The sequence below is a fragment of the Mycetomoellerius zeteki genome, unplaced genomic scaffold (genome assembly GCF_001594055.1).
Source record: "Mycetomoellerius zeteki isolate Tzet28-1 unplaced genomic scaffold, Tzet1.0 scaffold228, whole genome shotgun sequence".
In the NCBI taxonomy this organism is placed as follows: domain Eukaryota; kingdom Metazoa; phylum Arthropoda; class Insecta; order Hymenoptera; family Formicidae; genus Mycetomoellerius; species Mycetomoellerius zeteki.
The window spans coordinates 1,810,111-1,835,492 of record NW_017257203.1 but is presented as its reverse complement, the minus strand read 5'-3'; the positions used below and the strand labels follow the sequence as shown (position 1 = coordinate 1,835,492).

The following is a 25,382-nucleotide window of genomic DNA, read 5'->3' as shown; positions in this document are numbered from 1 at the left end:
CGGCAAAATACGACGCGGTAGCCAATAAGCTTACAGCTCCTAACATGTTCATTGGTTATCGCATCGCATTTTGCCGCGCGGCAAGCGTTTCCGCGTCCAGTGTGCAGGAGCCATATTTTCCTTGCTAAACCGAGCTAACTTTCCTTGCTGGAAAGTAAGCGATGTCTATTCGCGTTGTTTGAAATCTATAAAAATTTTTGAACTTAAAACGAGATAGATATATATTTGGGCGTTGAAAAGAGAGAAAACGAAGATGTGACGAGTGCAAAAAGTGTAAACAACGCGACAGACCCACGATCTGCTGCTGCGCATGCGCGTAAAGCCCGGCTCGCAAGTCTCGTCGTCTCGTGTCTCATTGTTACGACTACGACGTGTTTCATCTTCGCCGAACATCGCGACATTTTAATATCGACGCTTTGTCGTTGAATATAAAATAATCGCGATTCGTAGAGTGTCGCGTTAATTGGCTTCTACGCTGTTCGAAAGAGGTTCGAAGCGTATCTTCTTCCTAACCTACTCAAGAATCGTCATCGACGAAACATGACCAAGAACATGATGAGAAAACCGATGGAGAATGGCGACAATCGTGGGTCTCATGGACAGGCCTATAAGGACAAGAGCAAACCCGCGGATATTCGCAGTAGCAACATTAACGCTGCCAAAGGTAAGATTGTCAATTCGCGATCTGCGACCGGCCGTTTCTGGGATTGTGTCGGGACGTGTCCTTGCAATTCGATCGGTTATGGAGGACACGCACGAAGCTGAAGAAAATGTTACCTTATATAGCAATAGGCGCGTTCTTGAGTCGTCAAAGCATGCTTGTCGAGCAAATGCATCGAACGCTGTTAAAAAATTGAAAAACTTGCTGCAACAGTGGATTAATCCACATTTTGTAAAAACAGAGTAGTAAATGAACTCTTGAAGTTCAAGTGATGAGAAAAATATTAATGTTACATATTCAGATATATTGTGGTTCTAACCCACAAATAGCTGAACATGTGATATTGATATTTTTTTCCATCACTTTAACTTTATGGGCTTTCTAATAATAGATCAAAAATCAGAAGCAAGTTGCAAGTGAATGTGTCACAAGGCAATAATAAGTCAGTAAGTAGTGACTGTATCGAGATGACCAAGTTCCATTTTTTATGATTTTAAATTTAATTACGTTATGACTGACCATCACACGTATTATTATTTGCCCTGAAAACTGCCATCCTTATAATTGACTGAAATATTGTGGCATAACGATCCAACGAGCCATAACGTGATGTATTTTGAATGTAAGATTTTAGATTTATGATCCTATTTATAATTTTGACTATCACTAGCATGATACGAGTGACTAACTCTAAGTTTATTGTAGAAAATCCATTAGAGTTTATTTACTCCGTTTTTTTTAAATGTAGCTCACTATTGTAGTAAGCCCTTCAATTGTTAGCTGCTTTGTCATAGATTCTTGACATTTATTATTATTTGTAAGCTAAACAAATTACAACACTAATTTAGCTTCTATGATTTGATTGTATATATAATATTATATATTAATTATTTTTTGTAGCTGTTAGCGATGCAATTCGTACAAGTCTTGGACCTAGAGGGATGGACAAGATGGTAAATTCTATATTCATTATTCTTTATTTGACAAAGTTGTGTATATAATACTATATTATGTACATAATACTAATTTATTTTGTATATATTTAAATATAACAGATTCAAGCTGGTAATGGAGAAGTTACTATCACAAATGATGGTGCCACTATCCTGAAAGAAATGAACGTGATCCATCCTGCTGCAAAAATGGTGAGAAATAAATTTCCCTTGCTTTAAATTTCATGAAATTTTATATTACAGTTTATATATCCTATGTTTAGCTCGTCGAGTTGTCAAAAGCTCAGGATATAGAGGCTGGTGATGGTACTACGAGTGTCGTCGTGATAGGTGGATCACTGTTAGAAGCAGCGGAACGTTTGTTGCAGAAAGGCATTCATCCTACTTCGATCAGCGACGCTTTTCAGAAAGCAGCATCTAAAGCAGTATCAATTTTGACACAGATGTCCATACCTGTTGACCTAACAGATAAAGAATCTCTTGTAAAGGTTGCAGCAACATCTCTTAATTCCAAGGTATGTCTAATAATGCATTTGATAATAATGTTAATAATATACTTTGATCGTCAGGTTTTGTATTGAGTCTAAAATTATATATTTATATATATATATATATATCATAATTTTTAATATTTGTTTTAATATATTTTAGGTTGTGCATCAACAATCTAGTCTTCTTGCACCACTCGCAGTGGATGCCGTATTAAAGGTTACTGAAGAAGGAAAGGAAGTGTCAGTTGACTTAAATGTGAGAGCAAATTGTATATTATTTAGCAGATTAATGTATTGACATGAATTTATTAATGTATGTTTTTTTATAGGACGTCAAAGTGATAAAGAAGTTAGGAGGAACTGTCGAAGACACTGAGTTAGTAGATGGATTAATATTTACCCAAAAATCTTGTAATGTTAATGGCCCGAAACGCATTGAAAAAGCTAAAATTGGATTAATTCAATTTTGCATTTCACCACCGAAAACCGATGTAAGTATCGTGATACATGTGTATTTGTTTCTATTAATCTTTTACATAGATGGATAATCAATTTCTTGTATTTTCTAGATGGATCATAATGTTATTGTATCGGACTACGCAGCGATGGATCGTGTTTTGAAGGAGGAACGTGCCTACATATTGAACATTGTAAAACAGATCAAGAAAACTGGTTGCAATGTACTTCTCGTACAAAAATCAGTCTTGCGCGACGCTGTTAGCGATCTTGCGATACATTTCTTGGACAAAATTAAGGTCATGGTGATAAAGGACGTGGAGCGCGAGGACATTCCTTTTGTGTGTAAAACGCTAGGTTGCAGACCAATTGCGTCGCTGGATCATTTTGTGCCTGAAAATCTTGTCAATGCGGAGCTCTGTGAAGAAGTTCAAACTGGAAATTCGAAATTTGTTAAGGTGCGTCTCCTTTGCTTAGAAAAATATGAATTATTACAGTATATAATATCATCTTTCTTTCATTTGTAGTTGAATGTATTTTATAACATATAGGTTTTATATAATTGACATTTTTATACAGATCACAGGAATCCAAAATCATGGAAAAACAGTTACAGTCCTTGTACGTGGTAGCAACAAATTAGTATTAGAGGAAGCTGGAAGATCACTACATGATGCCTTGTGCGTCATCCGGTGTTTAGTGAAGCAACGAGCGCTGATTGCTGGTGGTGGAGCACCAGAAATTGAATTGGCATTAAAATTGGGAGAATATGCAGTGACCTTAGGCGGAATTAATGCATATTGCATCAAGGCCTTTGCAAATGCGCTTGAGGTTAGTGTTTTAAGTGCAGTCTATAGTTGTTTGTAGATAGATTTTATTTTAAAATCCTTATTCATGTTACTTAAATTTCTATCCTTTAAAAAAGGATTATCACAACCGATTTATTTAGTTATCTTGGTGGTATTGTTTTTTTATTCTTATTTTTATCACAGTAATATCTTTTCATTCAAAATTCTTTATAATATTATTCTCTCTATGAACGCGCGGATAGCAAAAGTAGCTCTCAATCTTTGGCTTGATAGGCAATCGTTCTATCATAAAAAATATTTAGCATCCAAAAAATATTTTACTCCAAATCGAATTGATGCGTAATAGCCAGGAACAATTAATACGATGCTTAATAATCTTGTAATTTATAAATCACAGGTGATTCCGTCGACGTTAGCCGAAAACGCGGGTTTAAATCCGATAGCTACAGTAACTGAACTTCGCAATCGACACGCGAAGGGCGAAGTAACTGCAGGGATTAACGTTCGGAAAGGCGCCATTACTAATATATTGGAAGAGAACGTGATTCAACCACTGCTAGTTTCTACTAGTTCAATAACTCTTGCTTCTGAAACTGTACGCAGTATATTGAAGATTGATGACATTGTCAATACGTTTCAATAAATCATGAGACGTGATTTAAAATTGTTTCCGTACTTGTAGTAAGTATAATTAACAATACATAGTACTTTGTTTTCGTTATCTTTGTAATATGATTTTTCATTTTCGTTACAGATTTGTGCACACATTCATCACATTTGTTTCATTGATTATGAAAGTCTATACATTAACGATTAATTGTATATGCTTTTTGCAAAAGTTTTACATACTGTCAATACTGAATAATAAAAAAATGTTGAACCATTTCATTGTGGAACATATAATTTGTATTTATTTTTTCACACTGTAAACATAAGAGCATTATAAAATTGTATTATTTACTTTAATGAAAAAAATCTTTAAATTTTTTTCTGATTTATTAAAAGGAAGAGGTAATTAATTTTTGGGAGATCTTGTAAACATTAATATATATTTAAAAAAGACATACATAATACATACATATTGATCTTTTTAACGATTTAATCGAAATACAATCTCATACACAAGAGTTTTGGTTAAGTATAACTAAACATTAAGTACATTTTGCATATAATAAAAAATATATATTTAAATTGGAATATATTGTATCTTATAAATCAAAAATTAACTGCATAATCACATTTATATTGCTTTTAAATCCTGAAGGATTGTAATGATCATTAATGTAATTAATTATAAATGTTATTAAGTACATTTATACGATAGCTGCATTAGAAATCTCAAAATTGTACATATTGGAATCATAATCCTCGATGAAAGAAATCATCCCATTCCATACATCGCAGATAAATATGCGCAATATCGTGCTAATCGTTTTTTTTTTAGTAGCAATAGTTCGTTATTCAATAAAAATTAAAAGCATAGTAAAATCTAATAAAAATAAACACAAATTTTTATTAAAAATATACGCGAGACATAGATCTGAAACAAACAATTAACAAGTATAAAATTTTATTGAAACTAAGTGAGTAAAACCCTTCGAATAATTAAATAAAGAAAGTGTATATGAGCAGTTATTAGTGTATAAATTATTGTATTTAATTACAATAATTGATGTTTACATAACTGTATGTAGCTATTATATTCTCGTACTGACGTTTCAACCTCAAATAAAGTTTTATGTAAAATCGATTTTATAAAACGATAACAAAGAATATAAACTTCTTCCAATTTTTGTCAAAAGATAAAAAATCTAACACAAACTGTTCATTATACAAAAAAAAATATAAAAGAACATTTTTTTATATATTATTAATTTTTAATCGTTTCATTTTAGTAATATTTGTATAATATTTATACTATTTTTATATTATACTTTCTTAAAAAAAAAAATTATTAAACGTATAAAATGTTTTACAGTAGCAATGAAGAACTTGATTCACTGGTATATAAAAATAAAAATATCTTATAAGTATGTCATAGTATTTCAATTTTCTGGAATGTACATATTCTCATTTATGTATAAATTTTTACACACATTCTCGCATAAGCTCACGCGCAGACGTATATATAATATCAATATAAATTACAATTTTCATTTAGAAGTATCAATTTCTACGTTTTATGTCAATCTTTAGCTATCGAACGATATAGAAGTAACATTATCTCAACTTAGCTAGGAATTTTTTTTCAAAAATTAAAAAGACATTTAAATAAAATTTTTATAAATTAATTCATATTAGAAATATTAGACAAAATCTTGGCAGTAGCAATGGGAACATCATATATCAAAATATTTTGCACATGTGTAAATCTTTCCTATATATATATATATATATAAATGTTATTAAATATTAATTTCTCATTACAGTTTATCAGTCGGTGTAAAGAGGAGGCAACATGCTTTAAATGAGATAATTTTGTTTAAAAAATTATATATCCAAATGCCTTTTTATTAAATTTTAAATTAAATTAAATTTTTTAATTTTAATTAATATCTAAATATAGACGACATATGTACATTTCTAAATGTAGGAAACACTTGAAAAAGTTCATTAAAGTTGAAATGCACTTTTTGCACTTCATAAAGTGCTTAACCTCCTAACTTTCACCTTAATATATCTTAAGATCCAAAATTATTGTTCTTAAATATTTATTCGATGTTTATGTCAATATTCGTAGTTATTATTTATTTATATCGCTTTCTAATATATAGTGAATTAGTCACAAATAAGTGTTAAACTATCTTGAATTATATATTACTAAATAAATTTTGTTCTTGCATACAATTTTAAATAATTTACAAATTTTGATAAATAGAAAAGTCTCTCTTTTCCATATTACCATCTTGGATGGACTTGATGAAAACTCCATTGCTGATAAGCATTGTTTATGTCACATGGCATTAAAGATAACTGTTGAGTTTGAGGATGAAGTGCAATACATTTTTTATATACTCTATGTAATAATGTTTTTGTTTTCTGCAAATACGAATTAACATATATTGATAACATTCGTGTAAGATTTTTGTTATCTGTTAAGAATTTTTCTTATCAAAAATAATAAACTTACTTCATCGTATTGCCATGGACCGTCTACAGTTCCCAGACGACAAAATGCGTATTTTATACGTTGGCCGTCTGCATCAATACATCTTTCACCGACACCCAATTGACCCTTAGCGTTCAGCCTGATAAGCTAATAAGAAATATATATTAAAGAGTAATGAGGAATATTAGAAATATAGAGATAATAAAGAAATGGAATAAAGAAATTAATAAGTTATATTAAGAATAAAAAATTAAATATTTGCAAAAATTACTTGATTATTTCCAAACCCATGACAGTGGGAAGTAGCCATAAGACTTGGAGGCGAGTGACCCATAGTATCCAAACATGATCCAGATGCCGTATTACGTAACTAAAAAAGTATTGTCATTGTTGATACAAAAAGTATGTATAAAATTTGTTGAGGAAACTTAAACTTATGCACTTTTATGCTTTTAGTCAAACGTACCTCTCCCCAGTGAACATTCGGTGGCAATTCTGGAAATTTATCTAGCACATCATATGCTACATTATCGATGAACCATTGGAAGCTCTTACATTTCTTGCGTTTTTTAAAAGCTAATTGTTCGGATATATCACCGTGATCGAGCAATCGAGCCAGAGGTTCTCTGGTATAAAAAAACTCTTTGTGTTTCTCATCGAACCACGTTTCTATAACTCTTTTATAATTCTATAAAAACAATTCATTTTATAACTGTTTTTTTTTTTCGATAAAGATATATATATTGATGTATCTATAGATGATACAACTCACAATAGTTATCAATGGTCCTTTCTTTTTCTGAGCAAGTTTACCGAATGTGTAAGGCATAAATCCTCGGTAAACGTGCCCAACATGTGAGCACGGAACCCACAAAATACTTCCACCACATTGCCAAATCTTAAAAGATAATTCGAAATTTTCTCCTCCCCAGACGAGTAATCCTTCATCGTATCCACCCAATGATAAAAAGTATTGTCGATTTATGGCAAATAAACCACCAGCGTGCGTAGGTGATCTGTAAGCCGTATGTGAATGAAATAATACTCTGGAGAAGAGAAATATCGAACAAACTAAATAAGACTACATATGTAGAAATAGAAATTGTACCTGTACGGCATACTGTCATGTGCACGCGTTTTGCCTTCCCGCCTGGGTAATTCGTTCTCTTTATACAACATTCCCCACTCAAATATTCCTCTGTACAAATGTCCTTCTTGATACACAGGACGATATTCAAAAGTTTTATGATCAATTCCGTCTATCACAGGAACAGTCATTACGTTTCTAGAAGAAAAGGAATGTATGGTTTAGAAGAAAAGTATTGCAAAATTATATTATTCTATTATCGTACTTTCTATTTGATACTTCAATTTTTTTTCTAATTACAAAAACATCGATATTCTTCCAATTTTCAATGTAAATTATTTTACCTATTTTCAGCAATTGGCGCTAAAAGCGGAGGCAGCCAATTCACATTGACTTCGCAATGAGCATCTAAAAATACTATTACTTCACCTCTGGCCTCACGTGCTCCTCGAGATCGCGTTCGTATTAAACCTTGTCTTTCATGATTTCTAAGTAATCTAACTTTTCCTCCCCATTGTTCAATATTGGAATCTAAATCACTTTTTAAATTCTCTGAAAAGAATTGTATTATTTATCATATATGTTAACTATCGAATACTTCAAGTACAAATATTGTAGCATTGCATGAAAGAATATACCTTTATCAGAAAAATCATCAACAAGAAGAACCTCTTCAAGTAGCTTTGATGGAGTACGATCTATAACGCTCTGAATAGTTCGCAGTAAAACAGACCAACCTTCGTTATGAAAAACTATAATAACACTAGTACGTGGTAGCTCTTCTGGATAGTTCCAATGCTTACATCTATATTATATAAAGAAAAACATGGAAATTACAAGGTAGATCAAACACTAATATTATTAGCTGTACAAGATAGGACGATAGGACTTACTGTGCGAGTCTGGTATCTGGTATCGATCTCGACAATGAGATTTCATCAGAGCACACCATATTCATACCATAATCAGATTCCGATTGCTGGACATCGTTCAACTGATCGTCTCTCAAAATATGTGGTTTACCACCTTCCCCAGGACCGGATCTAACTGATACATCTCGTGGCTCATAATTTCCTAAACCTTCTATGAGTACTGGTACCTGCATAATGTTAAAAAGAGATATAGAGAATGCTGCCCAACAAGAGGTACAAATGATACAATATAACAGTGAATCATTATCTTGTTTGCCAATATTAAATAAAGATGAAAAAATTCACCATGTCATTTGTGTCTTTTGATGAAAAGTATATTTAACACGTATAAGGATGGAAAGTATCAAAAAAATTGTTAACAAAAAATTTTTTAGCATAGATATTTATAAAATAAATTAATATTAATTAATATATATTAATTAAAAATAAGTATTTTACCTGTCTCTTTCCACGACCTTGTGACCAATATTCTTTTATATTGTTCATATGATCGTCCGAGGAGAAATTAAGAAGAATGTACAAAACTAACAGTGTTAGAGTACTGCCAATTAATACGTGGAACAAGCGGTTTCTTCTAAATTGCACAATCCTCATTTTCTTCAAATTATATATCTAAAAATTTAAACATGTTATTTAATACTGTTTTTTAATTTTTGGAGCTCTAACATATTTTTAAAAATTCTGTCAACGCTGCGTATTATTTCGAAAATAAATCAAATTGGTAATTTAGCCGCTGCATAATTTGTTAACGCGGAACTAACCTGTTTCATTTTCAGCTAATAATTCTGATAAATAAATGAAATGTACGATACCTTTTGTCGGAAAAAAGAAACTGAGACAATTGAGAGCCAGCTCAATGACATGCATTCATCAACGTGTCAAACATCAATAATTATTATACGTTTACAAACCTACATATTCAATTGTATCAAAACTGTAACATCTACATTTGCATAAAAGAAGCCAACGTGTCGCCAGCTGTCGCATACTAAAAATGTGAAGATAGAGACGTTGCATTTGTAGAGCGCAGATTTTCGCATGCTCATCGCCATATTTGATCAATTTCTCACGCAAATCATGATGGAAGAAATCATGGCTCAAATATGGTGACGAGCAGTAAGGGGCTCCGCAAATAGAGAACAAGAACAGGGAGTCGATTGTGTTTCTTGAAATGAGGTGAAAATTACAAAAGTGAGCATATTCACTAGTTATTGACCAATTAAATTATGAATATTTTAGTGAATTTGCTCACTTTTGTAATTTTCACCTCATTTCGAGATACATAATCGATCCCCTGGGCCCCTATTCTTGAAAAGTATCGCATACGAAAAACAAGGGAAATGCTATAGTATGTGTAACGCATACTAGTATTTCCCTAGTTTTTAGTATGCGATATTTTTCGAGAATAGGGGCCCTGTAGAGAACAGAGAATAAAGCCGGAAACACATGGGTGCATTCAGTACTATGACCGCTCACTGAGCGCTTAGTGAGTATTTGTATCTTATTGGTATATTCCGTTAGAACTAAAAATATAGACCCAACAGATACAAGAGCTCACTGAGCGCTCAGTGAGCTCTTGCATCTGATTGGCATATTCCGTTAGAACTAAAAATATAGACCAAACAGATACAAGAGCTCAGCATAAGTAATAAAAGATTTCAACCTATCAGAAAGCGTTCATTCTAGTATATTTAGGCCGGAAACAGATTACGCATTGAAGTTTGAGGTTGAAGATTGAAGATTGAAATTTGACCAGTGAGGACAAAGAAATTGTAACTCCTATTGTTTTGATTGGTCAAATTTCAACCTTTCAATCTTCAATCTCATTGGCTACGTTTACACCGTACGCTTAGTCCGCGACCTATACAATAGGTGTCTTTGTTTAACCTACAGGATAAACAAGGATATCTATTGTATAGGCCGCGGCCTAAATGCACGATGTAAACGTAGCCAATATTCAATGCGTAGTCTGATTTCGGCCTTACCATGGCTGCGTTCAGCAGAACGTTCGTTTTGCAACTGTTGGAAGTTTCTTTCGAGCTGATTGGATCATACTTTTAGATCTAGAAGAATGGTCCTATCTCAGCAGACAATCATAAAACGGTTGCAAAACTGTTGAGTCTGCTGAACGCAGCCAATAGGTCTGTTCGCGTTGGTTGCACTTTTGGCACTTGGTATCTTCGCTTTCTCTCTTTTCAAGGCCAAATATATATCTATCTCATTTTAAGTGCAAAAATATTTGGAGATTTCACGCAACGCGAACAGACCTATTAGATTTATTCTCGTAGTAAGTTCTAACATGCTCCAACATGCTCCTACCATAACTTCTACTCACTCTATCAAGCGCGTTGGAGTGAGTAAGAGCTATGGTAGGAGCATATTGGAACATGTTAGAGCATGCGACACGAACAAACCTATGGTTTCTGATAATTTGAAATTTGCTATTTCCTGTTCCTATTAGCCTGTGCAATGTGCTCTTGGTATCAATCATGAAACTTTATCCCTAGAATAGAAAGTGAAAAGTGAAAATTTTAACCATTGCAGTTAATGGAGAAATTTTTCATTTTTCACTTTTCACATCCTAGGAAAAAAGTTTCATGATTGACTCTTTTCATTGTATTTCCAGCTTTATAGTCTCATCCACCATTGCAACTGCCATGATAGACCACGCATAACCTAGAGTCCTAGATTTATCAGAGAGGCGTAACCGGTGTTACGCATCTGATTCGCTGTTGCAATCACATGACTTGGCAACCATTTATAGTACTAGTGACATATTTCTATTTTATTTTATTCTATACATTCTATCTCACTCTATCTCATTCTTGCTCTTGAACAGTATCCATGCTGACTAAACTGTGATTACTGATATTATACAGAAAGCCTGATTACTTGTTCGTTAACAGTAGATATATATGCTTCACAATTATCATTTTTTTCAATGTTTCTTGAATGTAAGAACATAATACTGCAATCGTACCTGCAATTATACAATATCTTATCTTCAAACATTTCTGTTTTAATTTACAAACAAGCAATCACAAATGACTTTAAAATTACTTCATTTCAAACAGTTGGAATACTCCATAGATTAAATCATATGAAATTCTTCTACGTATCATACAGAATTATTTATTTGAGAAATGCAATAATATGTTTTTTAATTTCAGGAATAATTTTATCGAGAATCTTTACCATCGAGTAAAGTTTTACTCCGTTAATAGCAGTGCAAATTAAGAGGTTATGGTGATACGCAAAAGCGATTATAATGACAATTAATCAACTGACTTATTAATACATAAATATTCCGTCTAAAGAATTGATACGATTCATTTAAATATAATTTTATATTACTTTGTCTTATCTTGTTTGACAGTTTAAAGGCAATTTCATAGCATGTCAGCCATGTTTAGTACCCTCCCTAGTACCTTTGTCATACTGACTTAAGCCGGTTGCGCCTCTCTCTGATAAATCTAGGACTCTAGCTTGCGCTACCACTTGGTAACGCGTGGTGGGGGAAGAGTGGGGGTAGTTTCCAATAGCCGTAGGCTATAGGGTTGCGTTCGGAAACATCACCTAAGTGCCCTCGTGTATCATCTTATCTTTATTTAACATTGGATGAACAACAAGGATAAAACAATACACGAGGGCACTCAGGTGATATTTCCGAACGCAGCCTAGCTGTAGCTATCGGCAACTACCCTCACTCTTCCTCCACTACGCGCTACGCGTTGATAGCACGAGCCAGATTGTGGCTGATCTTTGTTACAAATAGTTACAAACAATAGTTGTAGTCACACTTAGGATGCTTGAAAAGCATAATCTGTTTGCTCGCAGGTAACAAGATTAAATTAAGTAAAAAAAAATCCTTCACCATTTTGCGATTTTCGTAACAATGAAATTAATTAATAAATATCTTCTCGAATCTCATATGCGATATACTGTTTTTTTGCCGCATGAATTCACGCAGGTCGTTATTAATTCCTCAATTTATGGAAATCGTAAAGTGGTAGAGAATTTATCTATTCAGTTCAATCGGCTGTCTGAACGATGTTATATTTGTCTATGACCGATGTTATAACCGTAGGCACATATATTTGTCTATTTCTGATAAATTACGTGTCCGTTGACTATAGGCCTGTTCTTTTTAGCTGAACTTTTGCACCAATTCATCTTCTTTTTCTCTTTAGGAGGAAAAAAGAAGAGGAAAGGTGAACTGGTGCAAAAGTTCAGCCAAAAAGAACAGGCTTTATTTGATCTGTTCCCGTTGTTACGTGTCCGTTGACTATAGGCCTGTTCTTTTTAGCTGAACTTTTGCACCAATTCATCTTCTTTTTCTCTTTAGGAGGAAAAAAGAAGAGGAAAGGTGAACTGGTGCAAAAGTTCAGCCAAAAAGAACAGGCTTTATTTGATCTGTTCCCGTTGTTTGAAATCCTCAAATATTTTTGCACTTAAAATGAGATAGATATATATTTGGACGTTGAAAAGAGAGAAAGCGAAGATGCTGAGTGCAAAAAGTGCATGCAATGCGAATAGACCTATTGTTTGTGTACAGTTTAACCTGATAAATAATCTATCCACACAGCTGTCCCTGGCTGTCCATATGTCAGCAAATTCGATTAGAAATTATGCCTCACATTAAATTTATGTTCGGGCTGTTTGATATTTTCATTACTATATGTAATGAAAATAATGTTTAAATTAAATAAAATTGTTGTCTTAAAAATTTACTGGATAAGATTTAAATATTTATATTAACATTTATTTTTTTCTTTACAGGTTCATAAACACACCTTTACAAATATATCTCAAAAATGGCTGAATGCATTGAACACTACAGGTTTCCACCAAATAGTATGTTACAAAATTTAATAAAATCTTATGATAAATCTTGCGAAAAAACAAGATGAAACTGATAATGATTTCTTTAGATTATCAGTATGAGGCTGCCCGTTTGAAAAGTTTCCATAACTGGCCATATTCATGGAAGAAGTCCGAGGAATTCGCAGCGGCTGGATTTTTTTATACTGGTGAAAGCGACATAGTGAAATGTTTCGAGTGTGGTGAAGAACTATGGAAATGGAAAGTGGAAGACGATCCAATGGTTGATCATCAACGATACAATAGAAACTGTTGGTTTCTTCGTAATATTTCATGTGGCAATGTGCCAATTAGTATGGATCCTAGCGCAAATCCATCTGTGCCGGAAGACATGGATGAATGTGGAATTTACAATTGGACAAACGTGCCTAAATCCATTCCCAACTGTGGAGATCAAATGAATTATAGATTGAAAGAGCTTACATCGAAACCGAAATATCCAGAATATGTCAATTATGCTGCCAGATTAGCATCGTATGATAAATGGCCCAAAGCAATGTCACAAACTAAAGAAGAACTGGCAACTGCTGGTTACTATTACTCAGGAAATGGCGATGAAACATTGTGCTATTACTGCGGTGGAGGATTAATGGATTGGGACACATGGGATGATCCTTGGGTAGAACATGCCAAGTGGTACAAAAATTGTCCTTATTTGCTTGTAACTAAAGGACTAGAGTTTGTAAACAACATTACCAGGAAAACATATACTGAAAAAGTAAGCTTCTAATGAAATTGAAATATTGTATTGTATTATTATCAAAAATGATTAGTCAGTACTTTATAGAGTTTAAATAGTAGTGATCATTTATTTATATATACTGAAATATGTGTTTATGTTATGTGTTATATAAAAATAAACAGCCATTTAATAGAGTAAGACTTTGGTAGTTGGCTCGTTTATAGATTATTATATATTTTTTTTTTAAATATATATATGTGCATTTATTTACTTTTGCAGAGAACGAGCATTATCCTGTTATTTTTTTTTTTCAAATGAAATATATTAGAATTATACAATTTGTACATTTGTAATAGTTTAATCTCTTTAAAAAATTATGAAATGTGCTGAAGGCAATATCAATCTTAAGTTGTTTTGTTTTTTAGGAAACCATGCCATCTACAGTTAATGAATTAGATAAGAGATTGGAAGAAGATGGTAGTGAGAGTATTGCTAGTGAAAGCACTCAAAACTCACTTAGTTTTGAAGAAACTAATAATGCAGAAACAAGTATCGTATCAGGCAAGGCCAGCACGGAGGAACAGTCCATCCAAATACAGAGTGATAAACCATGCAACAAGGATGCAACATTATGCAAAATTTGCTTTAATAGAGAATTACAGATCGCATTTATACCATGCGGACATTTATTGGCGTGTGTAGAATGTGCCAGTAATATGAAAATATGCGGTATATGTCGTAAGGATATTGAAATTACTATTCAAGTGTATTTCACATAGGGAATGTTTTATCTTTGTAACAAGTTCCGTCTGAATTTTACTGCAGAATCTTTTATTTAGCATTATAAAAATTGATACTTTAAAATAAAACTAAATAACACAATTCATATAGCATACAGATCAACAGGTACAATAACAGCAACTGTATCACATAAAAAGTTCTTGTTAGTAAAATATTAACTTTATACTGTTGTCGTGGTCTCAATAAAAAGAATATTCTATAATATTAACAAATGCTGAATATACCTTGTACGTGACAGTATAAGAACTTATTTTCTTTTGCCACCCCTTACATAACTATTGCCACAGATGGCAAACAACTTCCCGCATAGTTGGGGTGTCAAATAGCTCCTTTGTTTGGTTGACTCAGGATCTTTGGTTCCGATTCTACTTGCATCCTATATATGCAGTTTTTTCTGCATTTAAGGAGTACCTGATTGCTCCAATCTTGCAGATTAAGAACCTACATGATGAAGCTATTCTGGTTAAAAAGAGTTTTTAAAAAGAAGGATTACTGGACACACTGACATTATTTACGAAACTACTGCAGATGTCATCTGGCCATATTGCCTCTGTTGATATCTACTGGCAGGAGTCGTAAAATAATAATAAGAAGAAAAGAAATGTATAAAACATCACAAATTTATTTTAACTTTTGAATGGCGCATATACAGAAAATCGTTAAAATTAGAATAGATAGGTTATATATACCTATAATGGAACATTTATACATAATTAAATACAAAAGACACATTCATGTATTTTGAAGATTTACATTCGTGAAAATAATAATTGTTTTCCAAATAATCCGAAATAACTTTAAACAATATTACAAATAAATAATGCCTTATAATGCTTTATATTATTTTTTTCTCTTTTCATTTCATGATGCAATATACGTGAAAAGAAAAATCATATGTGAGAATACGTTCCATTTTGCACATAATGCGCCTAATGTATCATTTTATCCTTCTTTAAAATTTAGTGAACAACAAAGATAAAATGATACCGTCATGTATGAAACGGAACATACCCCAATGCACCCTTATGTATACACTCATTCATTGTGAAATACGTTCATTCACACGTACACATATGCTCGTCTATGCATTCATCTTCGTTTCGAGTGCAGATAGTGTTATAAAATGCAGCTCGAAGGAACAGATCAGCCGTTTGTAACATAATTTGTCCCTAATTTGCACATACTATTATTAAAATGTCATTGCAATATAAATATGATTATATATTAAGTTATGTAAAAGACTGTGAAAAACATCACAACCGATTAATGGAATTTATGATCTCGATCCTACGTCAAGGGCCAATTGCCACTGTACTTTGACCCCTGCTTGATCAACGAGTTTTAAGACTGTTATTTCGTCGACACTTTTGTTGATAGACTTCCAGTCTCTATACAATAATCATGTCGGACGCCGTTAGCCCTATTAAATATTTCTTGAGCGGTGGATTTGGAGGAGTATGTACTGTGATAGCTGGCCATCCTCTGGATACCATAAAAGTGAGGTTATATTTTAATTGACCAGTTTATTAAAAATTGAGTGTAAAATTGATATATTGCTTCTCTTTTTCTTATCTACATTCTATCTAAATATTGTTACCTTCTACAAGAATTATGTGCGTTTTGTAAGACATTGCTCCATGTATTTAGGTACGGCTCCAGACAATGCCAGTTCCACGACCCAATGAATTGCCTCTCTACACTGGTACATGGGACTGTGCTAAAAAAACAATCACCAAAGAAGGAATACGTGGTTTATATAAGGGTATTTATGTTTGCACCGAATATCACATGAATATCACATCAGGCTTTTTCAAATTTAATATCAAAATTGTAAAGATATTTGTATAAAGTCTTAAGTTATTGCTATAAACATATCGACATTTTGATAATTGTATCAACTGTATGAACTAGAATTTAATATTTTAGAATTTCCAAAACTTTATATAACATGATGTATAAATAGTATTCAAGTAGCACGACCAAGTCTATAGTTATCATAAGTAAAGATATAGTTAGTACCTTCACAAATTATTTATATCTCAGGGACACATATTTTTAAAAGGAAATTATTAATTAGAATTGGTTTTTGTTATTTGTTCAGGCATGGGTGCACCATTATCCGGCGTTGCTCCTATATTTGCGATAAGTTTCTTTGGCTATAGTGTTGGGAAGAAGCTGCAACAGAGCGTCCCAGATGAGAAACTCACACCGTTACAATTGTTTTACGCTGGTGCATTTAGCGGCATATTCACGACTATTATAATGGCACCTGGTGAACGTATTAAATGTCTGTTGCAAATACAGCATGCAGACGCGAAGCCAAAGTATAGTGGACCTTTGGATTGCGCTAAGCAATTGTATCGAGAAGGAGGCATCAGAAGTATCTATAAAGGCACCTGTGCTACATTATTAAGAGGTATAATTCATACTTTGTTACATACAATTTCCAAAAATCATATATATTATTTATAAAATTATGTTTAAAAATGTTACACTGTATATACTAAATAGAAGTTCATCAGAAGAATTATATAAAATGGAAATTTTCACGTTTATTATGTACCTTAAAATGAAGGATCATTTTTAGAAAAGGAGATAGGGTCTAAAAATTTTGAATGTATTTTTCTTTTATTAATTCTCTGTGTATATCGACAGATACGTACAATTTGAAAAGAGAGATTAGCTAACTGATATTGTTATCCTCTTCAAAGTTTCTCGTCTTTAAAATTTTTCGAAGGTACCTTTTCCTCGGGCTTCTGCATTGTAAACCACCTTTGCGCAATGCGTAGAATACACCCCAATTCTGTAATCGTTTTGGCGTTGAACAACGTGGAGCTGTTTCCTTATTTCTGTTTACCTAAAAATAGTGTTGCACAAAGCTATTACTAATGATTTTTGTATTATTAATATATTAATATTTATTAACATATTTCCTGATATATTAATTCTTCTCTATTTACAATTAAGTCATTATAAATGACTTTAAACAGTAAAGATCACGTAGTGATGTTAGTAACTATAAATTACCAGATTAGGATTCCAGCTGACCATGATGCACGCACAATCCCAAGGATTATCGTCCAATCTTATATTTTGTACACGCGTTTGTTTATTTGGCAACCTCAAATTTCTAAAGAATTCTAAAGGTAGCGAAGTTAATTTATTCTTTGTAAGTATAATATCTCTCAATTCCTTCTGCTGTTGAGCAGTGAATAAACCAGGCGGTATAGATTCCAGATCGTTATTCGATAAGTCAATTCTTCTAACTTTTTCCAAACCATAGAAGGCATCCATAGAAATTTGTTGTATATGGCAATGACTTAAATCGAGATCCAACAAATTAGTAAGATCGACAAATGCATCAAAATCGATGCTTAAGATGTTTCCTCGCATCTTAAGATGTGTCAACGATGGCAATCCTTGCATGATAAAACGTTCTAATATAGGTATCTCTAGATTGTACAAGTGTAATATCTCAGCTCGACGTAGACCCAATAATGAATTCTTCTGCAGTTTCAGTTTAGATGCCGTACCTCCAAGATACAATTTTATTGTCGTATTCATGATCTCAAAAGTACTGAAATGAACATATGATAATTTTCAGATTTAATCATGGAAAAAAAATCATGTATAGTATTATTTATTACCTTGGAAAAATGGAATCCAAAGGGTTGTCCGTGAAGTCAGCGCTCACGAGTGCTGGGAAAGGCGGAAACGATAACTCCGACAGAAACGTTAAATTATTTTGCCTTAAATCCAGATGTTCTAATAGAAGCAATCCTGCCAGATCTACGCTTTTCAATGTCAGTAATTCGTTGCTTGCTAGTGAGAGTGATCTTAAATTTGGTGTGCCGTAAAAGCAAAATTCAGGAATGAATTTCAGGCCATTTTTTTCTAGTGAAAGATAAAGAAGACTATTGAGGCCGTCGAACATGTGCCAAGATATATCTTTCAGGTTACAATCATAAATTCTTAGATGTGTTAAAACACCGAGTGCAGCAAACAGTTCAACATTTTCTCTATAGCCTTCCAATTCTTGCTTGTAGAGATCATATGGCAGTATTTCTTTATCTTCGTTATTCTGCTGACTCAGAAAAATAAGTCTGTGACCTTTATATTGGCTGCTATTGCTTACAGACATCTGGTTTTCATCGACTGTCTCCGTTTCCTGCGAGTTCATCGGCTTGATCACCAGATTTGCCTTGTCCTTGTTTGGCAAATTTAAGTTCGACAATTTAACTCGTTCCAAGTTTAGATATAATAAAGTAGATCCTAGAGGATACATTGTATCAGATGCGAGAATAATGCCGCCTTTTTCTGTACGATTATTCGTCTCTTTCATGGAGGAATCGCTATAATCTATTCCTTGAATGTCTAGCGATATCAATTCGGTGAATCGTTGGAATGTAGTAGCTTGCAGAAGAATATCGACATCTCCGCTACCCGATTCGAGTAATGTCAGAACCTGATAAAACGCCAAGATGAGTTAATATGACGGATATATAAACTTATAAAATTATATGTGCTTTTTATGTCACCTGTATATCTGAAGGAAGTTTAGCCAAAAGTTCTTCAGGATTGTCAACAATCACGCATGTTGCGATTTTTATCAGTTCATGAGCCATTGAATTGTCGTTTATATTAAAATCAGCACCATCAGAAGATATATCCTGTTTGATTGAGGATGTATTAAAATTATCTGGAAGCAAATACGTTGATTGTCATTTACTCATACCTGATTATTATCTTTGTTTGTGCCAGTCCATTGATGCAGAGACAGGTCAGAATACTTTTGGATCTCACAGGTACATCCCTGCGGGCATTTAATCTCCCACACATCACCGATATCGATAACTTGTCCTATACACTGATCCTGAATACAACGCAATTCGAATCAATGATTTTATATTGTGATAGAATATTGCGAACTTATAAATTTCTTGTGGTTTTTAATCTATCTTACAGCGTTGAATCTAGTTTGAGTATAGAGTATATTTTATGTATATTAATATATTAAGACTGATTCATAATCGGTTCTTATTTTGAGATTGTCTTAAACGTCTTAAGATGCATTAATGTCGTTCTCTGATTGGTTCATGACATCATAAGACTGTACTTAAGACAGTCTTAAATATAAGAATTAACTATGAATGCCGATTTGTGATTGCCTAATGATATCTTAAAACTGTATTTAAGACGATTTTAAATATAAGGACTAATTATGAATATCGGCCTGAATGTGTCGACACGCGTCAGGTATACAAAGTAATTGCGTAAAAAACAAAGTCGAATTTATTAACGGAGCGCACGACAAGGTGTTAAAATTTGTATGTACCAATGACAAGATGACGAAAAGCAAGATAACAAATGTCATGTTGTTTCACTTTATGACGATTTTGAATCGGAGCACGATACTTGGGACCAGCGGCAGCACACTGGTCCGAAGGAAACTGGATTTTGTTAACTGTTATCTATATGCTTTGATGTGCTTCCTATCAAACAGGATGCCTTCTATCTGCCAACCCACACGCTATCTACTCGCTATTATTAATTCTACATAATGTTTATATGCCATCTTTGGTTCGCACAAGGATACTTGAGTGATTTCTAATTTACTGTGTCTCCATGCTTTTTTTTCAGATATTCCAGCTAGCGGAATGTACTTTTTAACATACGAATATCTAAAGGAACGATTTACTCCAGAGGATGGGAAACTTAGCTTATTGGCTACCATAACGGCTGGCGGTTGTGCAGGCATTGCGAACTGGTTGGTGGGAATGCCACCTGATATCCTGAAAAGTCGCCTACAGACTGGTACGTATATACTTCTAGACTTTCAACATTCTGATTAAAATGTATTAAAGTTGTAATTAACGGATATAAATATGCAATGTAATATTTATTATCGTACATTATTATACAGCACCAGAAGGTACGTACAAACACGGAATACGCGAGGTATTTGTTAAATTGATGAAAAACGAGGGACCAATGGCGCTTTATAAGGGTGTCGTACCCGTTATGCTACGAGCTTTTCCTGCAAATGCGGCCTGTTTTATGGGCTTCGAAATTTGCATGAAATTCTTGAACTGGATCGCGCCAAATTTATAACTTAAACTGAACGATGTAATTATAGAATTTTTGAAAAATATTCTATTTCTCGAGGTCTGTTGCTCTCCTTATACTACATTTCATACTAGATAGGTGTAAAGTGATTAATTTTACCGCGACAGAAATAAATTATATACATTTATTCTTGCCCTTAGGAGCTTTATATATATATATATATATATATATGTACACACATATATCTCGAGAATATGTAAGTTTCACAATATACATAAAGTATCAGGACAAGGCGATATACATAAAATATTAGGACAATTTTGATTTTAATTTTGCCACGTACGTACGTAAGAAACAAATGAAAGTATGACATCAGGGTATAACATATATTTGTGTACAACTTGTTTTGTAAAGCGTTTCAAATATATATTCAATGTTGCGAACATATCATATATCGTAATATTAATAATTCTTAAATATGTATTGAAAGACTGCTCAACAGCCTCAATGGTATATGTACAATATTATGTTTATGTATATGTTTAATATTACAAATTTATTGTGTATTGTACAATTTGAATATAAAACTTTATTAACGTAACAGTATATATACATTAGTTACATTCGTATAATTGTACACTTTATCGCATATTAGGAAATGTACAATCAGGATTTTGGACTAATTTTACCTTTGTAATATACTTTATGTACAAGACTTTTTCTGAGGAAAATCGTACACAATATACAAAATGTAAGTAAATAATTATAGATAATTACTGAGAAAATGTAACGTACAAAATAAAATTTTCTATTCTGTTAACTTATTTTTTTTCTCATCCCTTCAAAAATTTTGTAATTTATTCACTTGTAAACACAGTCGCGTAATGTTATTTAATCAAACTATTGCATTATCAAAATTATTATATATATCCACAAAATATAAATTTTTATACAAATTATTTTTTCGTAGAAAAAAATATGATTAGCAGAGTTACGGGGTGAACGTAACATTTTAAAAACCAAATAATTTTCAGATCTGAATAAAAAATAACATAACCAGATCTATATAGCTGATTCTATCCTTATCTACTTCATTGAATTTATCCAATAAAAAATTCCCCTGAGTCTCTTCATGCGCGGATGTTGTCATTTATCATGATCATTTACCATAATTCAATAGCACGCTATTCTATCAATTACCACAACAGTAGTGATCACTCTTCCCAATCGTCCGTGTCAGGTTGAGAGTCGTATTCGCTAGTGGCGGAATTTCTGTCTGACGCAGACGCTTCAGTTGGTTTCGGAGGAGGCGGTATTAAGCTCGACATTCTCTCCAAAGCGCCTACCGTGGAACCGGCGATACCTTTGCGTCTCAATGCTAGTTTTGCATGTAGATCCGCCATCAGATCACCTCCTACCGAAGCCGAAGACCATCGATCACGCTTCTTTTCGTCCGGTACAGTAGGCCTCAATTTCGCTCTGCCTATTCCACCAGCGTCTCGTATTGCCGCCATCAAATTAGAACGATCATCCGTTGTAGTTGTCATAGGCGGACGATTCGGTATTTTGTTCTTTTTCTCCGAACCATCATTTGACGTAGGCACAGTCGATTCTGTAATCGGTGGCGGTGGCGGTGGCGGCGGTGGTGGTGGTGGCGGCGGTGGTACCATAACTTGAAAATTGATTTTTTCGTTGTTTGCAGCACTATCTGCATTTATGGTAGGAGGTGGTGGAGGAGGTGGCGGCGCAGGTGATGGTGCAGTTGTCGTAGCTCCGGTTAGAACAGGCAAGTGTGGAGCACTATCTTCGATCTTCGACTGAGAGTCTCTCTCGTCACTGATTGGCGTCGGTAGATCTAAACGAACGGTGGGCGTTGTGACCGCAGATGATGGTGCGATAGGACTTTGGGAGTTAAGATCGAGCACAAATTTCTCATCATCCACAATGCCCGGTAAATCTGGGAGCGTTAGCGGTACATTTATTTGAGGAACCTAAAAATGGCAAGAATCTTCTGTAAGAATAAATCGTAGAATCATAAAATTGAAAAACAAGTAATGTTTTCAAAAATTGACAAATTATATTGTTACATGAGTTATTGTATTATATGAAAATCTGACCTCTCCAAGAGTCGGGGTATACAAATAGCTGGAAGACGCATCCATTTCTGACGAAAGCCACGGTTGTACAATTGAATCTGGAGCGTCCTCAATTTGCTGCTTGTTGACAGACTGACGTGATGATCGCATGGATGTTTTTTCGTATGGGCTATCCATGCTATCGAACAGTAGGAGGGCACTAACTGAGGATAATTGTGGTGGGAATGGTTCTACGTCATTCTCAAGATTATCTTTTTTGCCAGCCTTTGATCGTACGTGATAAAATTGGAGCTTTTCTTGGAGACTGACATTTGCGGCATATTGACCATCCTCCGTCTTACAATTAGAAGATAAATATGCTTCAGGGATATCCTTTATAGGCACGCAACTTTTGTAAATGCTCGGTATAGCAGCAGTATGCTTGTGTTGTGGCGGTATGGTTATTTGATACTCTTTGTAAGTGTGATTAGCAGGATACTTAGCAGCAGAATACATTTTTACTGCTTTTAGATTTAAATTAGTTTGTAAATAGTGCAATCTGTCCTCTAACTTTCTAGCTCTCTCTTTAATATTGGTCAATCTAAAGACAAATTTATTCTTTAGTAAATATTTTTATTGGATCAATCAAATGTATAATTAAGCAAGGCAATCGAATACAATAGTCATACTGAAAATCAAGAGATATTTTTTTTATTTTACCTTTGTGTGTTCTCCGAAAGCCTCCTGTCAATGCAATCAAATATATATGAGACAGCATCGCCCAGATTGTCCAAAGCTTCTGCTATTTGAACTATAGTCTCTTCGTGTCTCAAATTACTTGGAATGACACCTGAAATTGGCAATATAATAAAATGTATAATAAAACAAATTCAGATACTATATATATACATATGTATAAAATATATATATTATTTTATACATATTTCATGCGTATGTATTAATGTGTTGCAAGATAAACAATCGGATTTAATAATTAAATGTAAATGTAGAATTCAACAATAATTATGAATATTTACACATTGTTTTTAACGAAAATGTTTCCAACTTAAGAAAGTCATTTAGCTATCTAAGCTATTTAGATATCTAAGCTTTAATTATTTTAATTTTTTCTTCATCCTTGATATGAAATTATATACTATTCTGAGTCCTTTTATCTCCTCCTTTCTCAGCCAAGTCCAGATACAGCCTGGATTGCTTACTCATATTTTTTTAAATAATCCCGTTATTATTTTTTAAATTCTGTGAAGTGGAATCTCACTCTAAAGAATGAAAATTGAGCTAGTCTCGAAAAAGAGTGACATTCACTCCCAAAATTTTAGAGAATAGGTTATGTTGCATCGTGTAAATAATGTGAACGTGATTTGTACGTCGCGAGCGGAAAGTACCACAAAAGCCGGGATTTCACGTACCAATCTCGATTCGTTCTGGCATCTTGGTCCCGACGGGAGAGTCGCAAAGATAACCGTCTCACAAGACAATAATGCACATCACATATCACGGGACGTCGACGTGCGAGGTGCCGACGTGTCCTGAATTATGAACACGCGAATACGCGGATTACGTTAACTCCTTGGGTATCTCAGCTGTACGCCGCATGACATTGAGTGACATCAAATGACATCCACCTCAGAGCCTTCAAATCATATTTCTTAAATTCAATGACGAATTATCACTGTAAGCTGATGGAAAATTTGATTGGCTAACTGATTGCTCTGAATTGCCGTTGCGCCAAATTGCGCCATGACGTAAACAAGGTGTTTCATTGCGCATGATGATGGTGGATGTTGAATTCGGAGCAGCTAATCAAAATTTAGCCTCAAATAGAACTCGACTGCGTAACACTACAATACGTGGTAATTGATAGGATCGTTTTCAAGATAAACATATTGCTGTATATAAGAAACATAAAGAAAACTCTGGTGAAAAAATTTTAATGTCTCATATTTTTTAAGAATTTTTCAATTTTAAATTTATGAAGATTTCTAGATTAAAGAATATTCTTTAAACTTTTTCAAGTTTTATAATAAGTTTTCTTCGGAAATTATGGAATGAGAAAATAGAAAACTTTAGAATTCATTTTACATTCGATTTGTATTCATGTATAAAAATTCACGTAAAAAAATCTGAGAAATTTTCTAAAAGTTATACAAGATTGTGAAAAATTCTGAAATTTATTTTTTTAATGTAGAAATTCTGAAAAATTCCAAGAAAATTTTCATCAGAGAAGTATTTGATTCACATATATTATTAGTAAACCCACTTCAATTTCGCATTCTTTTAAATATTTCAAATGGATTCGAGTCTCTACCCTATAAGCGCATAATATTATTTAATATTAAATAATATTTTAGGCATATT

At 33.3% G+C, this 25,382-nt stretch overlaps 6 protein-coding genes across 6 annotated transcripts; 3 read left to right on the top strand and 3 right to left on the bottom strand.

The window, feature by feature from the left end:
• The first annotated feature begins 318 nt into the window (after positions 1-318).
• CCT4 (chaperonin containing TCP1 subunit 4) lies at positions 319-4,224 on the top strand. Its single transcript, XM_018448791.1, has 10 exons — positions 319-664; positions 1,562-1,614; positions 1,717-1,806; positions 1,878-2,129; positions 2,266-2,361; positions 2,435-2,596; positions 2,675-3,019; positions 3,141-3,392; positions 3,768-4,051; positions 4,125-4,224. The coding sequence occupies exons 1-9, from the start codon at positions 541-543 to the stop codon at positions 4,011-4,013; spliced, it is 1,620 nt and encodes a 539-aa protein (XP_018304293.1). The 5' UTR covers positions 319-540; the 3' UTR covers positions 4,014-4,051; positions 4,125-4,224.
• Positions 4,225-6,209: 1,985 nt separating this feature from the next.
• Pgant7 (N-acetylgalactosaminyltransferase 7) lies at positions 6,210-9,361 on the bottom strand. The gene is made up of 11 exons (XM_018448804.1): positions 9,311-9,361; positions 8,937-9,110; positions 8,460-8,665; positions 8,205-8,371; positions 7,911-8,118; positions 7,588-7,764; positions 7,252-7,495; positions 6,946-7,167; positions 6,751-6,849; positions 6,501-6,626; positions 6,210-6,409 (listed from the first exon to the last, which is right to left on the bottom strand). The coding sequence occupies exons 1-11, from the start codon at positions 9,359-9,361 to the stop codon at positions 6,269-6,271; spliced, it is 1,815 nt and encodes a 604-aa protein (XP_018304306.1). The 3' UTR covers positions 6,210-6,268.
• A 2,802-nt stretch (positions 9,362-12,163) lies between these two features.
• LOC108723290 (baculoviral IAP repeat-containing protein 2) lies at positions 12,164-14,997 on the top strand. Its single transcript, XM_018448898.1, has 4 exons — positions 12,164-12,335; positions 13,278-13,352; positions 13,430-14,097; positions 14,487-14,997. Exons 2-4 carry the CDS (start codon positions 13,313-13,315, stop codon positions 14,838-14,840), a joined length of 1,062 nt encoding a protein of 353 aa, XP_018304400.1. The 5' UTR covers positions 12,164-12,335; positions 13,278-13,312; the 3' UTR covers positions 14,841-14,997.
• A 920-nt stretch (positions 14,998-15,917) lies between these two features.
• On the top strand, positions 15,918-21,097 carry colt (carnitine/acylcarnitine carrier protein colt, mitochondrial). Its single transcript, XM_018448900.1, has 5 exons — positions 15,918-16,359; positions 16,510-16,624; positions 16,964-17,278; positions 20,503-20,676; positions 20,786-21,097. The coding sequence occupies exons 1-5, from the start codon at positions 16,264-16,266 to the stop codon at positions 20,971-20,973; spliced, it is 888 nt and encodes a 295-aa protein (XP_018304402.1). The 5' UTR covers positions 15,918-16,263; the 3' UTR covers positions 20,974-21,097.
• Positions 17,470-20,486, bottom strand: LOC108723288 (insulin-like growth factor-binding protein complex acid labile subunit). Its single transcript, XM_018448896.1, has 6 exons — positions 20,198-20,486; positions 19,598-19,735; positions 19,401-19,532; positions 18,510-19,327; positions 17,890-18,439; positions 17,470-17,719 (listed from the first exon to the last, which is right to left on the bottom strand). Exons 1-6 carry the CDS (start codon positions 20,234-20,236, stop codon positions 17,546-17,548), a joined length of 1,851 nt encoding a protein of 616 aa, XP_018304398.1. The 5' UTR covers positions 20,237-20,486; the 3' UTR covers positions 17,470-17,545.
• A 915-nt stretch (positions 21,098-22,012) lies between the features above and the next one.
• LOC108723289 (WAS protein family homolog 1) lies at positions 22,013-24,811 on the bottom strand. The gene is made up of 4 exons (XM_018448897.1): positions 24,434-24,811; positions 23,724-23,853; positions 23,046-23,604; positions 22,013-22,919 (listed from the first exon to the last, which is right to left on the bottom strand). The coding sequence occupies exons 1-4, from the start codon at positions 24,453-24,455 to the stop codon at positions 22,143-22,145; spliced, it is 1,488 nt and encodes a 495-aa protein (XP_018304399.1). The 5' UTR covers positions 24,456-24,811; the 3' UTR covers positions 22,013-22,142.
• Between the last annotated feature and the right edge of the window lie 571 nt (positions 24,812-25,382).

Coding starts and splice junctions, on each gene's coding strand:
- CCT4 (XM_018448791.1), top strand. CDS start 541: ATGACCAAGAACATGATGAGAAAACCGATGGAGAATGGCGACAATCGT. Junction 665..1,561: donor CAACATTAACGCTGCCAAAG/GTAAGATTGTCA, acceptor TATTTTTTGTAG/CTGTTAGCGATGCAATTCGT. Junction 1,807..1,877: donor TCCATCCTGCTGCAAAAATG/GTGAGAAATAAA, acceptor TCCTATGTTTAG/CTCGTCGAGTTGTCAAAAGC.
- Pgant7 (XM_018448804.1), bottom strand. CDS start 9,361: ATGTCATTGAGCTGGCTCTCAATTGTCTCAGTTTCTTTTTTCCGACAA. Junction 8,372..8,459: donor CCAGATACCAGACTCGCACA/GTAAGTCCTATC, acceptor TATATAATATAG/ATGTAAGCATTGGAACTATC. Junction 7,168..7,251: donor AAGGACCATTGATAACTATT/GTGAGTTGTATC, acceptor TTGTTTTTATAG/AATTATAAAAGAGTTATAGA.
- LOC108723290 (XM_018448898.1), top strand. CDS start 13,313: ATGGCTGAATGCATTGAACACTACAGGTTTCCACCAAATA. Junction 13,353..13,429: donor CTACAGGTTTCCACCAAATA/GTATGTTACAAA, acceptor TGATTTCTTTAG/ATTATCAGTATGAGGCTGCC. Junction 14,098..14,486: donor GGAAAACATATACTGAAAAA/GTAAGCTTCTAA, acceptor TTTGTTTTTTAG/GAAACCATGCCATCTACAGT.
- colt (XM_018448900.1), top strand. CDS start 16,264: ATGTCGGACGCCGTTAGCCCTATTAAATATTTCTTGAGCGGTGGATTT. Junction 17,279..20,502: donor CTGTGCTACATTATTAAGAG/GTATAATTCATA, acceptor CTTTTTTTTCAG/ATATTCCAGCTAGCGGAATG. Junction 20,677..20,785: donor GAAAAGTCGCCTACAGACTG/GTACGTATATAC, acceptor ATTATTATACAG/CACCAGAAGGTACGTACAAA.
- LOC108723288 (XM_018448896.1), bottom strand. CDS start 20,236: ATGACATTTGTTATCTTGCTTTTCGTCATCTTGTCATTG. Junction 19,736..20,197: donor TTTTCGTCATCTTGTCATTG/GTACATACAAAT, acceptor CGTTGTATTCAG/GATCAGTGTATAGGACAAGT. Junction 18,440..18,509: donor TTGGATTCCATTTTTCCAAG/GTAATAAATAAT, acceptor TGTTCATTTCAG/TACTTTTGAGATCATGAATA.
- LOC108723289 (XM_018448897.1), bottom strand. CDS start 24,455: ATGCCAGAACGAATCGAGATTG. Junction 23,854..24,433: donor GCCAGAACGAATCGAGATTG/GTACGTGAAATC, acceptor TGCCAATTTCAG/GTGTCATTCCAAGTAATTTG. Junction 23,605..23,723: donor CTTTCGGAGAACACACAAAG/GTAAAATAAAAA, acceptor ATTTGTCTTTAG/ATTGACCAATATTAAAGAGA.